Source organism: Rhinatrema bivittatum, chromosome 3, assembly GCF_901001135.1.
Source record: "Rhinatrema bivittatum chromosome 3, aRhiBiv1.1, whole genome shotgun sequence".
Taxonomy (NCBI): domain Eukaryota; kingdom Metazoa; phylum Chordata; class Amphibia; order Gymnophiona; family Rhinatrematidae; genus Rhinatrema; species Rhinatrema bivittatum.
In genome coordinates, this window is record NC_042617.1 from 519,448,441 (window position 1) to 519,467,992 (window position 19,552).

The 19,552-nt window shown below is 41.8% G+C and overlaps 1 protein-coding gene across 3 annotated transcripts in view; it reads left to right on the top strand.

Annotated features, from left to right (window-relative positions):
* The window catches only part of PBK (PDZ binding kinase), a 178,771-nt gene that overhangs the window by 137,697 nt on the left and 21,522 nt on the right, over positions 1-19,552 (top strand). Inside the window, exons 7-8 of one of the 3 annotated variants that reach the window (XM_029596227.1) lie at positions 14,688-14,858; positions 15,874-16,434. The exons of 1 other annotated variant lie outside the window; for it this stretch is intronic. In XM_029596227.1, the coding sequence (XP_029452087.1) occupies positions 14,688-14,858; positions 15,874-15,929 (227 nt within the window). In that variant the 3' untranslated portion in view covers positions 15,930-16,434. Of the gene's footprint in view, positions 1-14,687; positions 14,859-15,873; positions 16,435-19,552 lie in introns of those variants that run through there. One more of the 3 variants, XM_029596226.1, reaches the window with a different exon arrangement.

A 19,552-nucleotide genomic window follows, 5' to 3' on the forward strand; every position in this document is an offset into this window, starting at 1 on the left:
GATCTCCCTTTTGAGCCCTCTTCATAGCAGAGTTTGTGCAGATGATGGTTAAGGCAATCTCCTTTGATTAGCAGATGATAGGAGAATCCAAGGCACCTTTACTTAGTCTCCTGCAGTACCTCATTCCCCTACCCTTTAAAAAAAAAATTTAAAAAGTTGTCCGTGCCCATCCACCACCTTTTCTAGGATGTACATAAAGATATGGGAAACCCCACACACTATATTTCTGTGGTTGGTAAGAAGGGGGATATAAAGTACAATGTCCAAGCACTTTGATTCAACAAATCCCAGCTGTCACACTATACTGTGATTGTTGAATCCACCCTCAAAAGGGCTAAAAGTACTAAGACTCCCTTGTTGGGAATTGCTATTCGCATAGCATTTTGAAGGCTGCTGCAGAATTTGACTATCTCACGCAAGTGAAGCAAAAATAATTTTAAATCCCTATGGAGAAAGAGATGAGGAATATGAGAGAGATTTGGTTATCCAGTGTCTCTGTGATGGCCTTTGATGCCCACAGACTCTTAGCTGTGACCCTTAGATTTTCATGAAGATATACAAGAGAGGCTTGCATAACATATCAATGAAGATAACATCAAGGATCTCATTAAAGACCACTATTTCATGCTTCAGGCATCCTTCACTGCCACATTGAAGCCAACTTCAACATCCCAACGATGTCTTCCTTTCGAGAGGCTATCAGGGGCCCTCTCACCTTGAACAGGGTTCAAGACTTCTTCATTAGCAAGTTCAGAAGAGCTCTAAGCTCTATTCCATCATTCATTCAAAACGAGGATCTAGGTTTTGACTGAATCTAGAAAAGATTGCTAGTTTTCCATAATCTATGCTGAAAGACTATCCTGCAAGGGGAAGGTTGAGATTCACAAATCTTTGGCCTATTGTAGCCTAGGATAAGAAATAAGTTGTCAAACTTAATTCATTGTGACTAGTTTTCAAGAGATATGTTTCCTTCTCCATTAGGTCTTGAAAGCTAGTTAAAATGTGCTAAATTAGTTCAATAAAAAGATATCTTTTTTTTTTTTTTACCATTATTTCTACATATCCATGAACATGAACCATCTGAATGTTTCCCCATATTTTTAATAAAACACAGGAACCTTGCTACTATTTTTACATCTGAATCACAATCTTATTAATCTGTATTTGTAGTGCACTGTTAAGAAGTGGAGTTTTTATGTGAATAGGAGAATGTAAACTAAACAAAAGTCTAGATCAATATTTTGAAAATATGCTTACCTGGAACAAATGAATTTTCCCAGTTAGCAGGCAGGGAGGAGCAAATGATTGCATCTTCACTTCAGTCCAGAAAACTGGCAGCAAAAGTATCTGAATTTCATTAATTGATTTTTTTTTTTTTTATCACTTCTATGTATAGCTCAAAGCAATTCACAGTGTAAAAATACCAAACACATCAAATAACTAATTAAATCCTCATACAAGGAATAAAAGTATATAGCATAAGCAATTGCAACCAAATGTCCTTCCCAACCCACTATTACATCAGGCTAATTGAGCCCTGAAGGCAGAAGTAGCAGCACTGGGAACAAGACAGTGGTTTTGGCTGAGGGATAATGGAGGTTCAGTGTTGTGATGGGGGGAGGGGCAAGAGAGAGAACAGAGAAAACTGCACATGGCTGACTGTATGGCATGGAGGAAGAGTGTAAGATCTGCACCAGAGTGGGGATGGAAGCGTGTGCACTTATCAAGGAAAAAATATACACCATGTACTTCAACCAAATTATTCTGGGCAATGTTGTGAGATATGTGACATGTTGAGAGATATGGGTTCAATTCCTAAATCTGACTTCTATTCCTTGAGTTGGCCAGTGATGAAGCCTACTACTGGGGAAGGGAGTCCCAATTGTTGCACCCTGGTGACACTTTGGTGTGTGTGTGTTTCAGGTTACATAGTAACATAATGAAAGATGGCAAATAAAGACCAATACGATCATCTCTAGTCTGCCCAACAAGCTTTTTGAGTAGTAGCAACTGCTGCTCCATGCAGGCTGCTCCCAAGCCTTTTGTTAAGGTAGCAGCAACTGCTGCTTTGTGCAGGATAGCCCCAAGGTGTAATAGAATAGTTACCCCATTTCTTTATTTCCATTATCTAGACATCCGAGATCCTCTTTGTCCATGCCCTTTTGAATTCCATTACTTTTCTTGTCTTTACCACCCCTTCCAGGAGGGCATTTCTTTTATAAAGAAATATTTCTTGAAATTGTTCCTGAATCTTCCTCCATGAAGTTTAATATCGTGATGCCTAGCTTTACAGTTTTCTTTCCATCAGAAAAGATTGCATTTTTATGCATCATTAATTCCTTTCAGGTATTTGAAGATCTGCATCATATCTCCCCTGTCTCTTCTCTGTTCCAGGATATACATATTAAAGTCCTTCACTCTCATATCATATGACTTTCTGTACAGACTCCACAGCATTTTGGTTGTCTCTTTCTGAACTGCATCCATTCTGTCCTTTTTTTAGATGAAGTCTCCAAAACTGAAATCAGTATTCAGGGTAGGCTTCACCAAGGATCTGTACAGCAGTATTATCACCTGTTTCCTGCTGATTATGTCTCTTTCCTCTAGTCTTATCCTTTTCACAGTGTTTCACCACCTTCAAATCACCAGACATATTTACTCTGAGGTCTGTCTCCTAGTTCATGTTCATCAGTCTTTTGCCCCCACAACACACAACTCCTTCATATTGCCATACCCCAAATGCATGACTCTTCACTTCTTGGCATCGAATCCCAGCTACCAAACCTTCAGCTGTGAGTTTTTCTAGGTCACTTCTCATTCTCTCTATTCCTTCAGGTGTGTCCACTCTGCAGATCTTTGTTATCCATAAAGAGACAAATTTTACCTTCCATTCTTTCTGCAATTTCGCTCACAAAGACATTGAACGGAACCAATCGTTGAGGAAATCCACTTATTGCTTTTTTTTTTTTCTTCATAGTAGGTTTCATTTACCACTACTTGCTGATGTCTGTCAGTCAGCCGATGAGCTTCCTATGTGGGACTGTATCCAAAGCTTTGCCGAAATCTAAGTAAACCACATTGAATGTTTTGTTGATCCAATTCTTTAGTTGCCCAATCAAAAAAAAAATCAATTAGATTTGTTTGACAGGAGCTCTTCTGGTAAAACCATGTTGTCTCAGATCCTGTAACCCAATGGATTGCACATAGTTCATTTCCTTCCTTGAGCAGTCTCTCCATTACTTTCTCATCACTGAGGTAAGGCTAATTGCCCTGTAGTTTCCAGGCTTCTCCCTGTTACCACTTTTACAAAGCTGTACCACATACCCTTCACCAGTCCTACTGCACTACTCTATCTCCACGTCCTTCAGCAGATCCACCAGCACTTGTCTGAGCTCCCTAAGTATCCTTGGATGAATTTCATCCAACTCCATGGCCTTGAACACTTTGTTTTCCTAGTTCCATCTAAACACTCTTCTGTAAATAATGATGTAACTACTGTCATATGTACTCTTGCTAGCCAGGAACTGTCCTCCTCCAATGTTCTCCTTAGTAAAAACTGAACTGAAGTATTTGTTTGTTATTTCTGCTATTCCTTAATCTTTCCAATACCACCTCTGGTCGGTGTCTTTTGTCTGATATATCTGAAAAATGTTTTCACCACACTTCACCACTTTGGTGATCTTTTCTTCCACTCAAACTTTTTCAATCCTGATTTTTCCTCATTTCCTTAAGCTTCACCAGATGTTCTTCCCTGTGTCCCTCTTTGATGTCCTTTGTACTTTTTGAAAGCTGATCTTTTTGCCTTTATTTTTTCAGCCACGACTTTGAACCATATCAATTTTTTTTCTCTTACTTTTATTTCCTTTTTTTACATACATGTTGGTCACCTTTGTAATAGCACCTTTTAATTTGGCCCACTGTTCCGCTTCACTTGTTTCCTTCTATCCTTCCGTCTCTTCCTTGTTACTTTGCCATTTTGCTAAAATCTGTTTTGGCATCCAGGACCTTCATTTTCGTGTGACTTCCTTCCCTTTGGCCATTATAGCCAACCATGTTTTCTAATGATCACTGGTGCCCAGATGGGTATCTACCTGGACATTTGAGATATTGTTTCCATTCATGAGTAACAGATCTAGAGGTTCTCCTTCCCTTGTGAGTTCCAAAACCATCTGTCAGAGAAGAGCCCTTTGAAGGGCATCCGCAATCTCTAATTCTTGCAGATTCTGCAGCAGGGATACTCCAATTCACATCCAGCAGATTAAAATCTCCAAAGAGCAGTACTTCCTTCCTTCCCACCTTTTGGATGGCTTCAACTAGATCTTTCAGTTCTTCTGACTGATTTGGAGGCCTGTGGACCACAAATGGAAGAACGGTCGTCTCTTTTTAAGACAGCCTACAGCAGTTCCTACTTTTCCCCACATCTCCTGCATTTTAGTTTTTCAGATATTATATTCGATATAAAGAGCTATTCCTCTATTTCGATCTCCATCCTTTCTGAACAGGTTATAGCCCAGTATCGCTGTATATCATTCATGAGACTTGCTGAACCATGATTACATAACAGCAACAATATCCAAGTCTGCCTCCACTTTGAGAGCTTGTATATCTGGAATTGTATTGCGCACACTAGGAGCATTTGTGCTCATAGCTTTCCAGCTCTTGTCCCTCAGCTTGCTGCTCTTTCTGGACACCTTTTCTGCTCTATTGAGCTAATTTTTGTTAATTTATTCTCCAGCTTCCATCTGCCACTCCCATACTCTAGATTAAATTCCTTATGACATAAGGTTTGAATTTTTCACTTAGGATACTTTTTCCTGACACAGGCAGATGTAAGCCATCTTTAACAATATAGTCTTTTTCTCTTCCAATTATGGCCCCTGTCCTCAATATAGCCAAAACCTTTTTCTTTACATCAGATTTTGAGCGGTGTGTTGAAGTTATCAATTTTGGCTTAGCCTTTAGTCCCATGTCCATGAACAGATAACACTTCTGAAAAGGCAACAGTCTTTGCCATGTGCCCAGTCTGCTTCCCCAGGGTCTGGAAATCTCTCTGTACTGTTTGGATGCTGTTTTTAGCAAGATCATTGGTCCCCAGATGGTTGATGATTTTAGAGTCCTTACTTTCTTCTTGAATTGCACTGACTACCTGGTTCACATTTGTGCCAGCTCAGGATCATGGAAAGCATTTAACCGTTGATCCCCTCAATATGATTTCCCAAATTTGTGCTTCTGACAGACTCTCCAAGCATAAGGTGTTTTCTGTCATGATTTTTTATAGTGTTATGAAATTTCTCTGTGCATTTGGTATTATCTTTCCGTTCAGATACTACTTCAACTTCCAATGCTAGAGCTTCTTAATTTTCCAACACAGAAAAGACATTTTGTACCGGATCATTTGAGAGAGTGGGTGTATCTGTGTCTTAGGTCTCATCCTTCCAGAGCCCACTGTAATCCACTTATTCCTATGTTTCTGAATTTTTTTGTGGTAGTGGAGACAAGTTTTCCAAATGCTGTAAAGTAGGGGAGGCTTCTTTGGTGATTGTTAATTCCCTTTTAACTGTAGTTAATTCTGCTTTAAGTTGAGTCAACTCCTTTCTCATTAAAGAGTGCTGTGAATGTGGAGGCTTATACAAATATCTGGAATATCTTTTGGTTCAGTTCTTGTGGAGGTCAATAGTCCTTCGAATTACCCTATAGAAACAAACTTCCCAGGGATTTTGGTGGGGTTAATTTCTCAGATTTTCCCTTATATCACAAAGTTTTCATATTACACCAGGGTTCAATGTGGCTCTTTGAAGATCTGACTATTACTAAACCTATTTGGCTTCAGTTGGAAGAAATTCTTGCTTATCCAATTCCATTGAGATAGCTCACTGAAATGTCATGTATGTGTATTGATAGTCAATTTATTATTGTGTTTTTGATTTTGTAATGAAGATGTAAACCATTGTGAAGGTCAACACTAAACATCGGTATATAAAACTGATTAAATAAATAAAATTATTTGGTAATCTTTGGCCTTGGACATTTGGTTATGACATCAGGATAAAAGAATTTGCCTTTACCCTTTTAGTTGCGCTTCAACTTGTTTTACATCACTGAAAGGATAATTCTGTTTTGGATATCAACATATGGTGGAACACTATGTGCCTGTATGCTAAATATGAGTTGGTTGCTCCAGAGAAATGTTGTCTTGGTCCCGCACAAAGGAAAATGTGGGATGTGGGTGGTTTGTTGTTTTTTTTTTTTCAAGTGTAACTCCCCTTATTTGACTTTTTTGTATCCCTAGTAAACCCATGTTCTTAACTTGTTCCTTGAAGTATATAGTATTGATGGATGGATATTCTTGAATTTTGTGTGGGTTTTTTTTTTTTTTTTGGGTATATGTTTCTAATAAACAATTCGAACTTAGAGTGCTGTGAACAAATGGGGTAAGCCTTAAGTTCTTCTTAAGACAAAGGCACCACAGTTGTTACATTGATAAATAGTCATTTTACTCATTTTTTTATATGGAAATCTTTTAATGTTATAAAGATTTACAAAGTACCTTATTACCAATTAACTGTAATTATCTACCCTAGAATATCTGTGTTTTTATACCACTTACCAAAAAATCTAAACAGTGTAAATATTATTACATACATATTAATTATAAAACAGACATGCTTAAAAAACATAACACAATTACCATAACATCCTCTCACATGTTAAAAACCAATCAAAAATATTTAAACATAAGTTTGCTCTCCACTCTTTTTTTCTGCCGTTCCCATAACTGCTGCTTAAAACATACTCCCACCACCCCTATTCCTGAAATGTTCCTACAAAAAGCCAGGTTTTTAATGCTTTCTTAAATAATTTGATATCCCATTGCACACAGCTCATCTGGCAGTGCATTCCAGGCTGTCTGACCAGCTACTGATAAAGCACTTGCTTGAAACACATTCAAACAAATTTAACAGATGGAATTAATAAAAAAAAAACATTTGTTCTCCATGTGCAACTCCCTTTTTGGTATATTTATCTGAAATCTAGTCCCCAACCCAGCCTTTTCCGCCTCATAGACACAATTATGCATTACAATCAAAATTTTATAGCTAATCCTAGACTCCACTGGCAGCCAATGCAGTTGATGGAGAGCAATATATTAGAAGAGCAATTTCTGGGGTGGGTAGAATGGAAGGGGTTTTAATAGTTGAGATTATTAGCAAACAAAATTTTCCCTGATATGCACTTATTTGAAACTTTTCAAATCCACTATAAAGTTAGAATTTATATTTATTTATTTATAAATCTTATAGTCTGCTACCTCCAGAAAATTGTTTAGTGCGGGTATCAAGGTGCATACGTGCACAATTTTACATAAAACATTTCAAACCGTATATGAACAGATTAAAAGATACAAAACAAAAAGATAAAACTATGTAAAAGCAACATTGAACAAGGTTTTCAACTCTTTCCTGAAAATTTCTCAGTTTGCATTCTTAGGCCTGGATTTATCAAAATGCGATAAGTATCGCATGCGATAGCAAAAGGGGCGTGTTTTATGCTAATATATAGTTTATTGCAATTTGCGCTAATTACTTAGATCAAGTTAGGTTCTCTCAACCTAGCTTGATGGTCTCTCTACCTGGGTAACATCAAGCTAGGTTGAGAGAACATTGCACAAATCTCATCTTTGGGTGAGGTTCCTCTCTCCGTAGGTCATCAAATTTTCACAAGAGACCACTGTTCTGTTCGTACATCTCACGTTGAATGTCAAAGTGGCCCCTAACCCCTACACTAATACCTAAACCTCACCTCAAGGTACTAGGTGCGCCTCCCATAGGGATACAAATACCTATCTAGGGAGAGGGCATTATGGCTAGGCTCTCTCTCTCTCTCCTTCCTAGGCGGGAGCTTCAAACCTACTAAAACAGGAGACATTGCAAATTGCGCTAACACCTTGCCGACCCATTACGCTACTAAAAAATGTGTAGTTAAAATCAGTGTAAAGTCTGTGCGATACCACTTCACAGATTGGCAAACCCAGCCCACTCCTGCCCCTAACTCCTCCTCTTTTTCGGATTTGCATCGCACCATACGATATGGTGCTATCGCATGCGTTAAAAGGCGTTTTCGCATGCGAAAACGCCTTAGCGCATTTTGATAAATGACCCCCTTAGTTTATTTTTCCCCCTTTTTCATATAGTAACAAAAGTCTAGAATCCACATTTTTTCTTAAAGCAGCCCTCCTTTAAAAAAAAAAAAACCCCAACAAAAAAACACACTAATACAAATATAGGTTTTTTTTTTTACTTGATCCCCAGATATTTTAAAAAGCAGAAATTTGTGCTTAGCTTTGAAGCCTATTCATAGAGAATACCTGCAAAAAATGAATGAGTCGTTTATAAAGCACATCAAGTGGTCAGAGATATTGGTGCAGCTCCCTCAATGCCAATGGCATGGTATCAAGGTTAGCCACACAGTAGCAGACCTGGTATAACTAATTGTTGTCCTAATTGTATAATTTTTAGCCTACTGTATTATTTATCTTTTATATATTAGTTTTATGGGCAGTTAGGATTTTGTTAAATTTTATTGATTGTATTATTTAAAGGGATTTAAAATGTATTACCTATTATTTTAGATTTGTTCTACCTTTGTATCGTGTTTTTATACTTTGGTTTTAATGTTTTATGATGTAAACCGATATGAAATTTTTACAAATATCGGTATATAAAAAGTGAATAAATGAGAATTTCTGAAAACTCATAGGCAGACAACTGCAGCTATAGAAGAAGCTGTAACTACTAGTGTATAATAGGGACTAGCAGTGGGTTAGAAATATTTAGCTAATGATTTTTCCTTATAGCTCAAGGCGATTTATATCCAGGTATAGTAGGCATTTTCCCCTCTCCCTAGACGGCTCACAATCTAAATTTGTACCTGAGGCAATGGAGAGTGAAGTAACTTGCTCAAGGCCACAAGGAGCGGCAGTGGGATTTGAACCCTGGCTTCCCTGGTTCTGATGCTTCTAGGAGCTTGTAGAAGTTATAGGAGAGCTGTTAATTTGCCAAGAGCCTTTTCTCAGAGGCATTAAGAGTCTGTGGCACTTGGCCAAAAATTGTAGCTAAGCTGACTAGGCTGAATGGAAGGGGAAAAGGATCAGGAATGATGAAAAACCCTAAGGGCCGGATTTTATAAATTAGCGTGAACAAGAGTACGCGGGATTTTAATAGATACGCGCGTAGCCATTAAAATCCGGGGTCAGCGTGCGCAAGGCTGCCCAAAATCGGCAGCCTGCGTGCGCCGCGCGGCCTGCCTCCGTTTCCTCCGAGGCCGCTCCGAAATCGGAGCGGCCTCGGAGGGAACTTTCCTTCCACCCCCCCGCACCTTCCCTTCCCTTCCCCTATCTAACCCACCCCCCCAGCCCTATCTAAACACCCCTACCTTTGTCGGCAAAGTTACGCCTGCTGGAAGCAGGCGTAACTTTGCGCGCGCCGGCCGGCTGCCCCGCTCCATGTTCCGGTCCCGGGGGCTGGTCCGGAGGCCGCAGCCATGCCCCCGGGCCGAAACCACGCCCTGCGCCGCCGCCCCCAAAACACCGCGTCACTCCGGGCACGCCCCTGACACTCCCCTCCATGCAAGCCCCAGGACTTACGCGCGTCCCGGGGCTTGCGCGCGCCGCCGAGCCTATGCAAAATAGGCTTGGCGCGCGCAGGGGGGGTTTGGGGTAGGTTTTCGGGGGGTACGCGCGTATCCTACACGCGTACCCCTTTGAAAATCTACCCGTAAGGGATTGCGAATGAACGTTTGACTCCTTAGACCCAGTAGGAGTTGGTTCCAGTTGAGCTGGAAGTCATAAGAAATAGGCAGAAACTATAAGATCAAAACTTATATTTTTAGAAATTATTTATTTATTTTATTTAAAGGATTTTTTTATACCGATATTAGTGGGGACATCATATCGGTTTACAGCAAACTAAAAGAGTGGAAATTACAAAAAACAGGGATGGGGGAGAGGATACATAGCACCAGAGAAAAGCGAGGAAAGGAGCAAAAACAAACACAACAGGCAACTTGAGAACAGAAAAAACAAGAAAAGGAGAAAAAATAAATATAATTATAATTATAATATAACTATGTACAGTTTAGGGAGGGAGGCTGAAGGGAGTGGGTAGACAGGGGGGCTGTTAAGGGTTTTGAGGGAAGGCTTGTTTGAAGAGCCAAGTCTTTAATAAGGATCTAAATTTCGCAGTGCATGGCTCGAGCCTAAGGTTGGTCGGTAGTGTGTTCCAGTACGTAGGACCAGCAATGGAGAGGGCCCGCTCTCTCGTGGATGAGAGGTGTGCCTTTTTTAAGGATGGCACTTGGATGGTTACTTTGTTAGAGGTTCTAGTGGGTTGGTTAGAGCATGAGAGGCGGAAGGGGTTGTCAAGCCAATTGGAATTATGTGTATAAATGGCTTTGTGAATGGTGGTGAGGGTTTTAAAGAGGATGCGGGAAGGGACAGGGAGCCAGTGCAGGTCTTTCAGGATGGGGTGGTATGATCGTATTTGCGTGTGTTGGAGATAGTTCTGGCTACTGCATTCTGCAGCATTTGGAGGGGTTTTATGGAGGAGTGGGGTAGGCCAAGGAGGAGGGCGTTACAATAGTCCATTTTAGATGAGTGTGGCCTGAATGACCGTACGGAAGTCATTAGCATGAAGTAAAGGCTTCAGTTTTCTCATAATATTAAGTTTGTAGAATCCCTCATTGAGGATTGTAGTGATGTGGTGTTTTAAGTTCAGTTGCTGATCAATCTGAACCCCAAGGTTTCTGGCACAGTGCTGTGAATGAAGTGTATTGTAGGCAGGGTCGTTGGCAAGGGCGGGTTTAATAGGGAGGTGTTGAGAGATGAGGAGCAGTTCTGTTTTGGAAGTGTTTAGAGCCAAGTGGAGGTTTGTGAGTAAGGTATTGAAAGATGCAAGGCAATTTCCCCAGAATTTGAGGGCGTTAGATAGTGAGCCTTGAATGGGTATAATGATTTGCACGTCATCAGCATACAGATAGAATTTGAGGCCGAGGTCGGTTAAGAGCTGGCAAAGAGGGGTGAGATAGATATTGAATAATGTAGAAGAGAGGGAGGAACCTTGGGGAAGTCCATGGGAGAGGGCGTAATAGGCGGATTCAGTGTTGCCTATCTTAACAGAGAATTTCCTTTTGGTGAGATAGGAAGTGAACCAATTAAGTGCAGAGCCGGAGAGGCCAATGTCAGATAGGCGGGCGAGGAGATGATTGTGGTTTATGGTGTCGAAGGCAGCCGAAATGTCCAGTAGGGCAAGGATGTAACAGTGTCCTTAGTCGAAGCCTCTGATGAAGTAATCAGTTAAGAAGAGAAGGAGGGTCTCAGTATTAAGGTACTTGCGGAAGCCAAATTGGGAGGGATGAAGTAAATTGTTGGTTTCAAGGTAGTATGTTAACTGGGCATTAACGATCTTTTCCTTAATTTTAGAGATGAAAGGGAGATTGGAGATGGGGCGAAAGTTAGCGGGGTCCTTGGGGTCTAGTGAGGGTTTCTTGAGCAGTGGTTTGACCACTGCATGTTTGAGGGAGTCGGGTACAATGCCAGCATTGAGGGAGCAATTGATGACATCGGCAGTAGGTTTGGCAATGGAGTCGGGTATCATGAGGAGGGCTTTGGTAGGTATAGTATCAGAGTGGTGTATTGCTGGTTTAATCTTTTTGATGATTGATACGATTTCGGTGGATGAGACCATGTCAAGGGATTTGAAGGTAGCAGAGGTAGAGCCTGAGCCTACAGGGAGCGGTTGGGGGTCAGAGGGGAATCTAAGGAGGATATTAGCAATTTTATTGTGAAAGTATAGAGCCAGTTCTTCACGTTTGCTACTGGCTTCATTGTCTGGAATAGCAGGGGTGAGGGCTTGGTGAGATTGGACACATAGGTGAAGAGGGCTTTGGGGTTGTATCTGTAGTCATGTATTCTTGAGGCATAGAAATCACGTTTAGCTTTGAGTGTGGCGGATCTGTAGCAATGTAGGAAGGATTTGAAGATGGATGCTTTTTGGGGGGGTGGGGTCTTTGCGCCAGGCTCTTTCCTTTTGTCTTAGGTCAACGGAGTACCATGGTTTTAGGTTTTTAGTCGATGGGTTCACCTCGCGTCTGCTGATGGGGCACAGTTTGTTGGCAATGCCTAAGGTGACATTGCTCCAAGAATCAACAGCAGCCACAGGGAAGGACCAGTCAAGTTTGGACAAGAGTCCGGCAAGGGCTGAGATGAGTTCCTCGCTGGGGCAGGGTTTTCTGTAGACAATGGAGGTGCTTGTGTGGGGGTTGCATGAATTAGGTGTCATTATAGAGAGAGAGGTTTTGATGATGGAATGGTCGGACCATGGAACAGGGGTACATGAGGGCTTGTTAGGGGAGAGGATGCTGGTGTTAATAAAGATGAGATCAAGGGTGTGTCCTGCTTTGTGAGTAGGAGAAGAGATGACTTGTGTAAAACCAATGGTGTTGAGAGAGTTGAGGAAGGCTTCACAGGACAGTGAGCGGGGGGAGACATTAACATGGAGGTTGAAGTCTCCTAGTATTATGGCGGGGGCTTCAACGTTAAGGTTATCGGAGATGAATTCAATAAGGGGGGAGAGGTCAAGCTAGTTAAGAGAAAATCCAGAACCCTTGATCTATTCCCTAGGCATTGGGAGGCCAGAATTCAAAGGCAATTATCTGGATAACTTCTGATTTATCAAGATAAATGAGGTTTGAATATTGGAAGCATTTATCTAGCTGAACTTTAGCTGGATAAGTTGTTGTTAGGTAAAATGTAGCTGAATAAGTTAGGGGAGTTCCAGGGTGGAGTTAATCAAATAACTTATTCCGCTTCCCCCTCCCCATTCTCCACCTAGCACCTCCAAACATTGTTTAAAAGTGGTATGGTTCTGATAGTTGCCGCCTCTTTGCTCCCCCCCCCCCCCCCACACACACACAGACCAACCCTTACCATCCCACCCATCCGGCATCCTCCCAAACACCTTTGGCTACCAGGATCACAGTACTCTTGTACTGCTCCCAGCAGCTTCCAATGTTGCTGTAGCAAAATGCGGGAGCAGTACAAGAATACTGCAGTCGCAGTGGCCAAAGGGATTTGTAAAGATTTATGGTGGGGGGAGGTACGAGTTGGTCTGGAGGGATGAGGGGGAGCCAGAGGTAAGTATTTTTTAACAAGGAGGGGGGGGGGGGGCGAGGGAAGGGTGACAAACAGCCCCATACCACATTAACCTTTTAGGCAATACTTGAGGAGGCCCAGGCGAGCAGACCTCATATTTGTGACATTGTGGTGGGAATGGGGAATTGGACTGCCAGGCCCATGAGGTTGTTTTGTTTTAAAACAGATCAGTTAACTAGCTATATTTTTTTTTTAATATGACTGGTTAAGCTTAAAGCTATCCAGGTACACATACTTGGATAACTTTAAACATAACCAAGGTTATTCTGAGAAGGCCAGTTAGGTTTAAAGTTATTTAGATAAAGTTGCCAGATAACTTTGGGGATATTGAGCAGGACCTTTATCCCACTGAATATCCCTGATAAGTTATCCATCTAAATTAACTGGATAACTTTTTTTTTTTTCTCATCTTTTTAAATAATGGCTTCTGGGAGGGGGTAGCTCATAAGAAAAATATACATCTCAACTGAATTGGTTAAATTGAAGGAACTTTCGTGAACTTTCATGGCAATGTGAACACCTATTTCAAACTGAATGTTCCCTCCCCTACTTCTAAGGTTTAGTGAGTTAAATCAACTAACACAAGTGATCAAAGCCAAGTTAGCCGATTGATCATCTGTAATCCAACTGCATATATAGGGGCAGATTTTAAAAGCCCTGCGCACGTAAATCCAGCTGGACTTGCACGCCGGCGCACCTATGTTGATTAGGCCACGGGACACGCATACGTCCCAGGGCTTTGCTCTGGGGGGCGTGTCGGGGGCGGCGCGGCATACGGGGGTCGTGGGTGTAGTGTCGGCCCGGGGGGCGTTCCGGGGGTGTGGCAGAGGCCTCTGAACCAGGCCCTGGGCCGGGGAATGGCGCGCTGGCCGGCATGCGCAAGTTACGCCTGCCTCAGTTAGGCGTAACTTTCTGAACAAAGGTAGGGGGGGGATTTAGTTAGGGTTGGGGGGTGGGTTAGGGAGGGGAAGGTGGGGGGGGGGGGGGGGGGGCGGAAAAAAGTACCCTCCGAGGCCGCTCCGATTTCGGAGTGACCTCTGAGGGACCGGAGGCAGGCTGCTCGGCTAGGCGCGCGCAGGTTGCACAATTGTGCAGCCCCCTGCGCGCGCCGTCCCTGGATTTTATAACGTGCACGGCAGCGCGCGCATGTTTTCAAATCGGGTGTAGATTTGTTCGCACCAGGTTGCACGAACAAATCTACGCCCGCGCATAACTTTAAAAATCTACCCCATAGTGTGGCATACATAACTTGATTTATGAAAGGTTTTCTTCCATTCTGTGCTTTGTGGGAAAATCCTTTGATAATTTGCCTGGAATATAACCTAGAAACCTTATCTGTCTTTTTCTCTGACACTTTCATTTGGTGAGCTGCTCTACAATTTCATATTATTGAGAACCATGTATGATTTTTATTGGTAGTACTTAAAAATTGAAGAATATGTATAATTTGGTACAAAATTAACTAGTCGTCTCGTTTTAGTGAGTGACACCACGTTGCACTACATTGGAACTGAACCCTGGAAGCCAAAAGAAGCTCTGGAAGATGGTGGCATTATCACTGATAAGTCTGACATCTTTGCTTTTGGATTAACATTGTGGGAGATGATGACCCTGGCTATACCTCATGTTAATTTGCCGGATGAAGATGATGGTACATTTTTAATAGACACATTATGGGACTTGCTGTAGTAGAGGCAAATAAATGGATAAGTATTGGTTCTCATCGTCAAATGTAATTAAAATTATCCACATGCAGCATAGTCACTCACTATGCAGCTCCTTCTGTGTGCAAACTGACTAGAGGTTTTGTACATGCTAAACTTTGCTTTTAAAAGTCCTTTTTTTAAAATTAGAAAGTTCTTAGCCATTTATCTATAAATTATTTCATCTCCTTGCTTTCTGGAGATGTACAATATTTTTGCATGGAAAAGCTATTAGAAGTTACATCCCAGAGCTAGCTGCGTACACAAATGTGGTGATTAACTGTTGTTAATACCTTATAATTCATTTTTGTATTGCAGTGAGTTTAGATTCTATATTTTCTGTTCATACCCAGATCAGTCCAGACAAATGGGTTTTGCATCCCTACCAGCAGATAGAGGCATAGAATAAAAACATTTCTGGCACTATTACATAACCGAGAGTGCCAGCTGCAGTCTCTTAGTATTTCTCTGTCTCCACGGATGGTAGAGATGCAAACTTGCAGTTGAGAGAGAGAGTAAAAAAAAAAAAAAAAATTGAAGATCTCCCTGAGGTGTTATGCACCTTTGTGGGCCATCCCTCAGGCGGAGCCGGGCAAGTGGAGGGGGTTGGTGATCCCTGGCTGTCTCAGCCCATGTCATCCAGAGGGACGTAAGCCAGGGGTCCTGGCTCCCTCTTTCCCTTCTCTCCTTCTACAGTGGCAAGAAGAGGGAAATATGCCCTTCTTTTTCGAGGGATACCTTTTAAATTTGCTGCTCCTTTAATTAAAACCCCCCCCCCCCCCCCCCCACAAAAAAAAACAAAAAACGGGTGGTCTGCTCTCCCACCTCCAATTAGCCTTTTATTTGAAATATCTCAGCACACTGGAGCTTTTGCACCCTAAGCTGGAACAGAGTGTAGCTAAGAGAGCAAGTATGGCTGCTAAGAAGTAAGTTGTTGAACTGAAGCAGTTTTCTTTCTCGAAGGCCAGGGAAGATCTTTGCAGCGAAGCTGGCGATTTGGGGCCTACCAGCGTGGCTGACCCAACACAAGGGGAAAGCTCTGCAAATATGCTGCACTCACCAGTGGAGTCAGACCTGCCTACACGCTCCAAATTTCATGAATGATTTTGCAAACTTTGTAAAGATATAAAAAATAATAAATCTGAGCTGATCACCATGATGATCAACCTGCGGGAGGAGTTGCTGGATATCGGTCGTGAGCCTGGATGCTCACGCACTTCAGCTTGATGATCTGCAAAAAAGAATATTCAGCCCTGCGGGATGAAAATACAGTCTTCTTTGAAAAGCTTGAGGATATTGAGAACCAGTCCAACTGATGTAACCTTCATTTTCGGCGTATTGCGGAATGACTGGAGTATGACTGTGAGGCTATGATTCTGCAATTCTGTGCCTTTCTACAAGATTTCGAGGAGGCCTCCTCGCTGATATATCCATTGAGAGGGCTCATTGTGTCTTGGGCCAGCGATGTGGAGACCGCCCAAGGGATATTTATTTATTTATTTAAGGTTTTTTTATATACCAACATTCAAGACGGTAGTCCCATCATGCTGGTTCACAAGAAACAGGGGTGCAATTATAAAAACTTTACAATTTGAACAATAGTGCAGAAAAGCAGTTACATATAACAAGGAAATCAATGGAGTGAGAAGGAAAATGAAGATCAGATAATTATATATATGTATAAATAACATTGTAAGAGGTGGCTATTAACGCTATTACTAGCGGAGCGTGATGATTGATGGGAGTTACATAGTGTTAGAGTTAGGAAAGGCCTGCGTGAACAGCCACGTCTTGAGTCTTTTCTTGAATGTTGAGATGCTGGGTTCCATTCTAAGATCCGGGGGAATGGAGTTCCATAAAGTTGGACCGGCTGTGGAGAATGCCCGATCTCTAAGCGTGATGTGTCTGGTAGTTTTGGCTGGAGGTACTTAAAGTGATCCTTTGTAAGCATCTCTTGTCGGTCTTGTTGAATGGTGTAATCGGAGGGGGATATGGAGATCGATTAGAGCTAATTGATGGATGTTTTTGAAAATGGTGAGAATGACCTTGTAGATTATTCTGAAGTGGATGGGCAGCCAATGGAGGTTCATCAGGATAGGGGTTATGTGTTCTCTTCTCCTGGTGTTAGTGAGTATACGGGCGGAGGCATTTTGGACCATTTGCAATGGTTTGGTGTGTGATGAAGGGAGACCAAGCATGATGGTGTTACAATAGTCCAGCTTTGCGAAAATGATTGATTGTAGAATCGTTCTAAAGTCATGTGTGTGGAAGAGAGGTCGTATTCTTTTCAGCACTTGGAGCTTATAAAAGCAGTCTCTGGTGGTTTTGTTGATGTTCGCTTTCAGGTTTAGGTGATTGTCAATTAGAACTCCTAGGTCTCTCACTTGTGTAGTATTTGGAACGGTAGGATGAGTGTGTGTGAGGGAGCTGTTTTCTGGTGTGATGAGTAGAAGTTCCGTTTTTGATGAATTTAGTATCAAGTTGAGACTTGTGAGAAGCTGTTTGATATTTTGGAGGCAGGTTTCCCAGTGAGACAGAGTTTTTGCGAGCGACTCTTCAATGGGGATCAGGACCTGAATATCGTCAGCGTAGAGGAAGTGTTTGAGATTGAGGTCAGTGAGAAGTTTACATAAGGGTAACAGATAAATGTTAAACAAGGTAGGAGACAGGGAAGAGCCCTGAGGGACTCCTACTGACGCAGGGTGAAGAGAGGATTCTTTATTATGAATCTTAACTTTATATCCTCTGTTGCTGAGGAAGGTTCTGAACCATGATAGGGCAGTGCCTGAGATACCTATGGCTGTTAGTTGGTTGATGATATAATTGTTTGCTTTCATTCTTTTACAGTGAAGGATCATTGGGAAAAAGAAGAAATCGTGGTCCATTTTTGCAGACCTATCATCTATCACTGTGTGCAAGCGTTTCGAAATGAGGAATATCGCCTCAATATTACGCAGTGAAAGCTGCCAATATAGAGGGCTCTACCCCTTTGGATTGGTATTCACCATGCAGGGGTCTTCCCACAAAATTAAATCAGGTGAAGCAGAGGCCATTCTTACAGAGCTGGGCTTTGTGGTCCCTTTCTCTATCACAATAGTTTCCGCAGTGAATGTATACCAGGAAGATTGTCCACGAAGGCAGCGGGTAGAGAAGGGAGGTCAACAACTATAATGCCTGTCTGGAGGAAACATCCCTAAGCAGGACTCAATGTCTTGAGTTTATTATAGTTTTTTGCTTTTTGTTTTGGTGCTAGCTCAGTTCTTTTTATGTTTTTCTGAGCTCAGCTAATACTGATGTTGTGTGTTAATGTGTGCTATAGTGCTTTGCTTTAATTCAGATTTATAACTTGCTTTGGCTTCTGGGGGGTGTTTTAGGGCCTCCTGGTTCTCTCCTCACTTCTCACCTGCCTAGTGTATGAGCAGCTTTCTTAATAGGGAGTGGGTGGGTGGGGGGGGGGAGGGATTGGGAAGGGGGTTTTATTATTGAAAATGCATTTGGGGTTTGGTGACCAGGTAGACCACAATCTGGTAAGAGATGTGATCAGGATTAAAGTATATCTCCATTGGGCTTCCTCTCCATATAATTCTATGACAGTTCCAAGAGATGGAAGGAATTTACTTGTTATCAATATCTTCGCTACTGCGTTTTCATGATGGCTCAGTTTAGAATACTTTCCCTGAATATGAAAGGTTTAAATAATCATAGGAAGCAAAAATTATTATACGTAGACTTGGTAGATCAGAAAGTCTCCATAGCCTTTATCTAAGAGACATTTGAAGAAGAGGCATGAGTATCTTATGACTTCTACTTCTTACCCGCGTAGATTCTTCGTGGCAGCCTCTCAGGGACACAAATACCACGGGGTAGGTATTCTCTTTTCCTCATAGTTTGCCAAGTCAAGAAAAGTTATGGCGACTCTTTAGGAAGGTTTATCCATATTCACATTGAAGTGGGGTGAGAAATTATAATGCTGGTTAATGTGTATGTACCCAGTTCTGAACAGGGCCCCTTTTTTGAGAATTTGGCTGCAATTTTGGACAAGAGGGTAAACTGCTTATTGGAGGTGACTTCAACTTGACAGTGTTTCCACAAGTGGATAATTCCTCTGGAGGAGGTCAAACACTTAAGGGTTCCCAGGTGTAAACTTAAACAGATAATGTATAAATGGAATATGGTGGACATTTGGAGGAACTGCCATCCTAAACTAAGGAATAATGCCCTTTTCTTCAAAGCACATAATGTCTACTCTCGCATTGACCACATGTGGGTGGATAGGTTATTATCAAACCAAGTAATTGAAGCGGATATTGGGGATTATAACATGGTCTGACCATGCCCCTGTCTGGCTGGATTTATTTACAAATTTAGATGGGGGTAATCTGTTCTGGAGACTTAACAATTCTCTATTACCCGATGAATTGCTCTGCCTCACTCTGCAAGGCATGATTAAGGATTATCTTCTATTTAACAATGTGAATGGTTTGTCTCCAATAGTTATATGGGAGTTTCTGAAGGCTGTTCTGAGAGGCTGTTTGATTTCTCAGGCATCCTTCAAAAACAAAGAAAAAAACTCATTTGAGGACTTTGTTGCTCTCTAAAATCTCAGTACTTGAGTATTCCAATAAACTTAACCTCGCAAAAT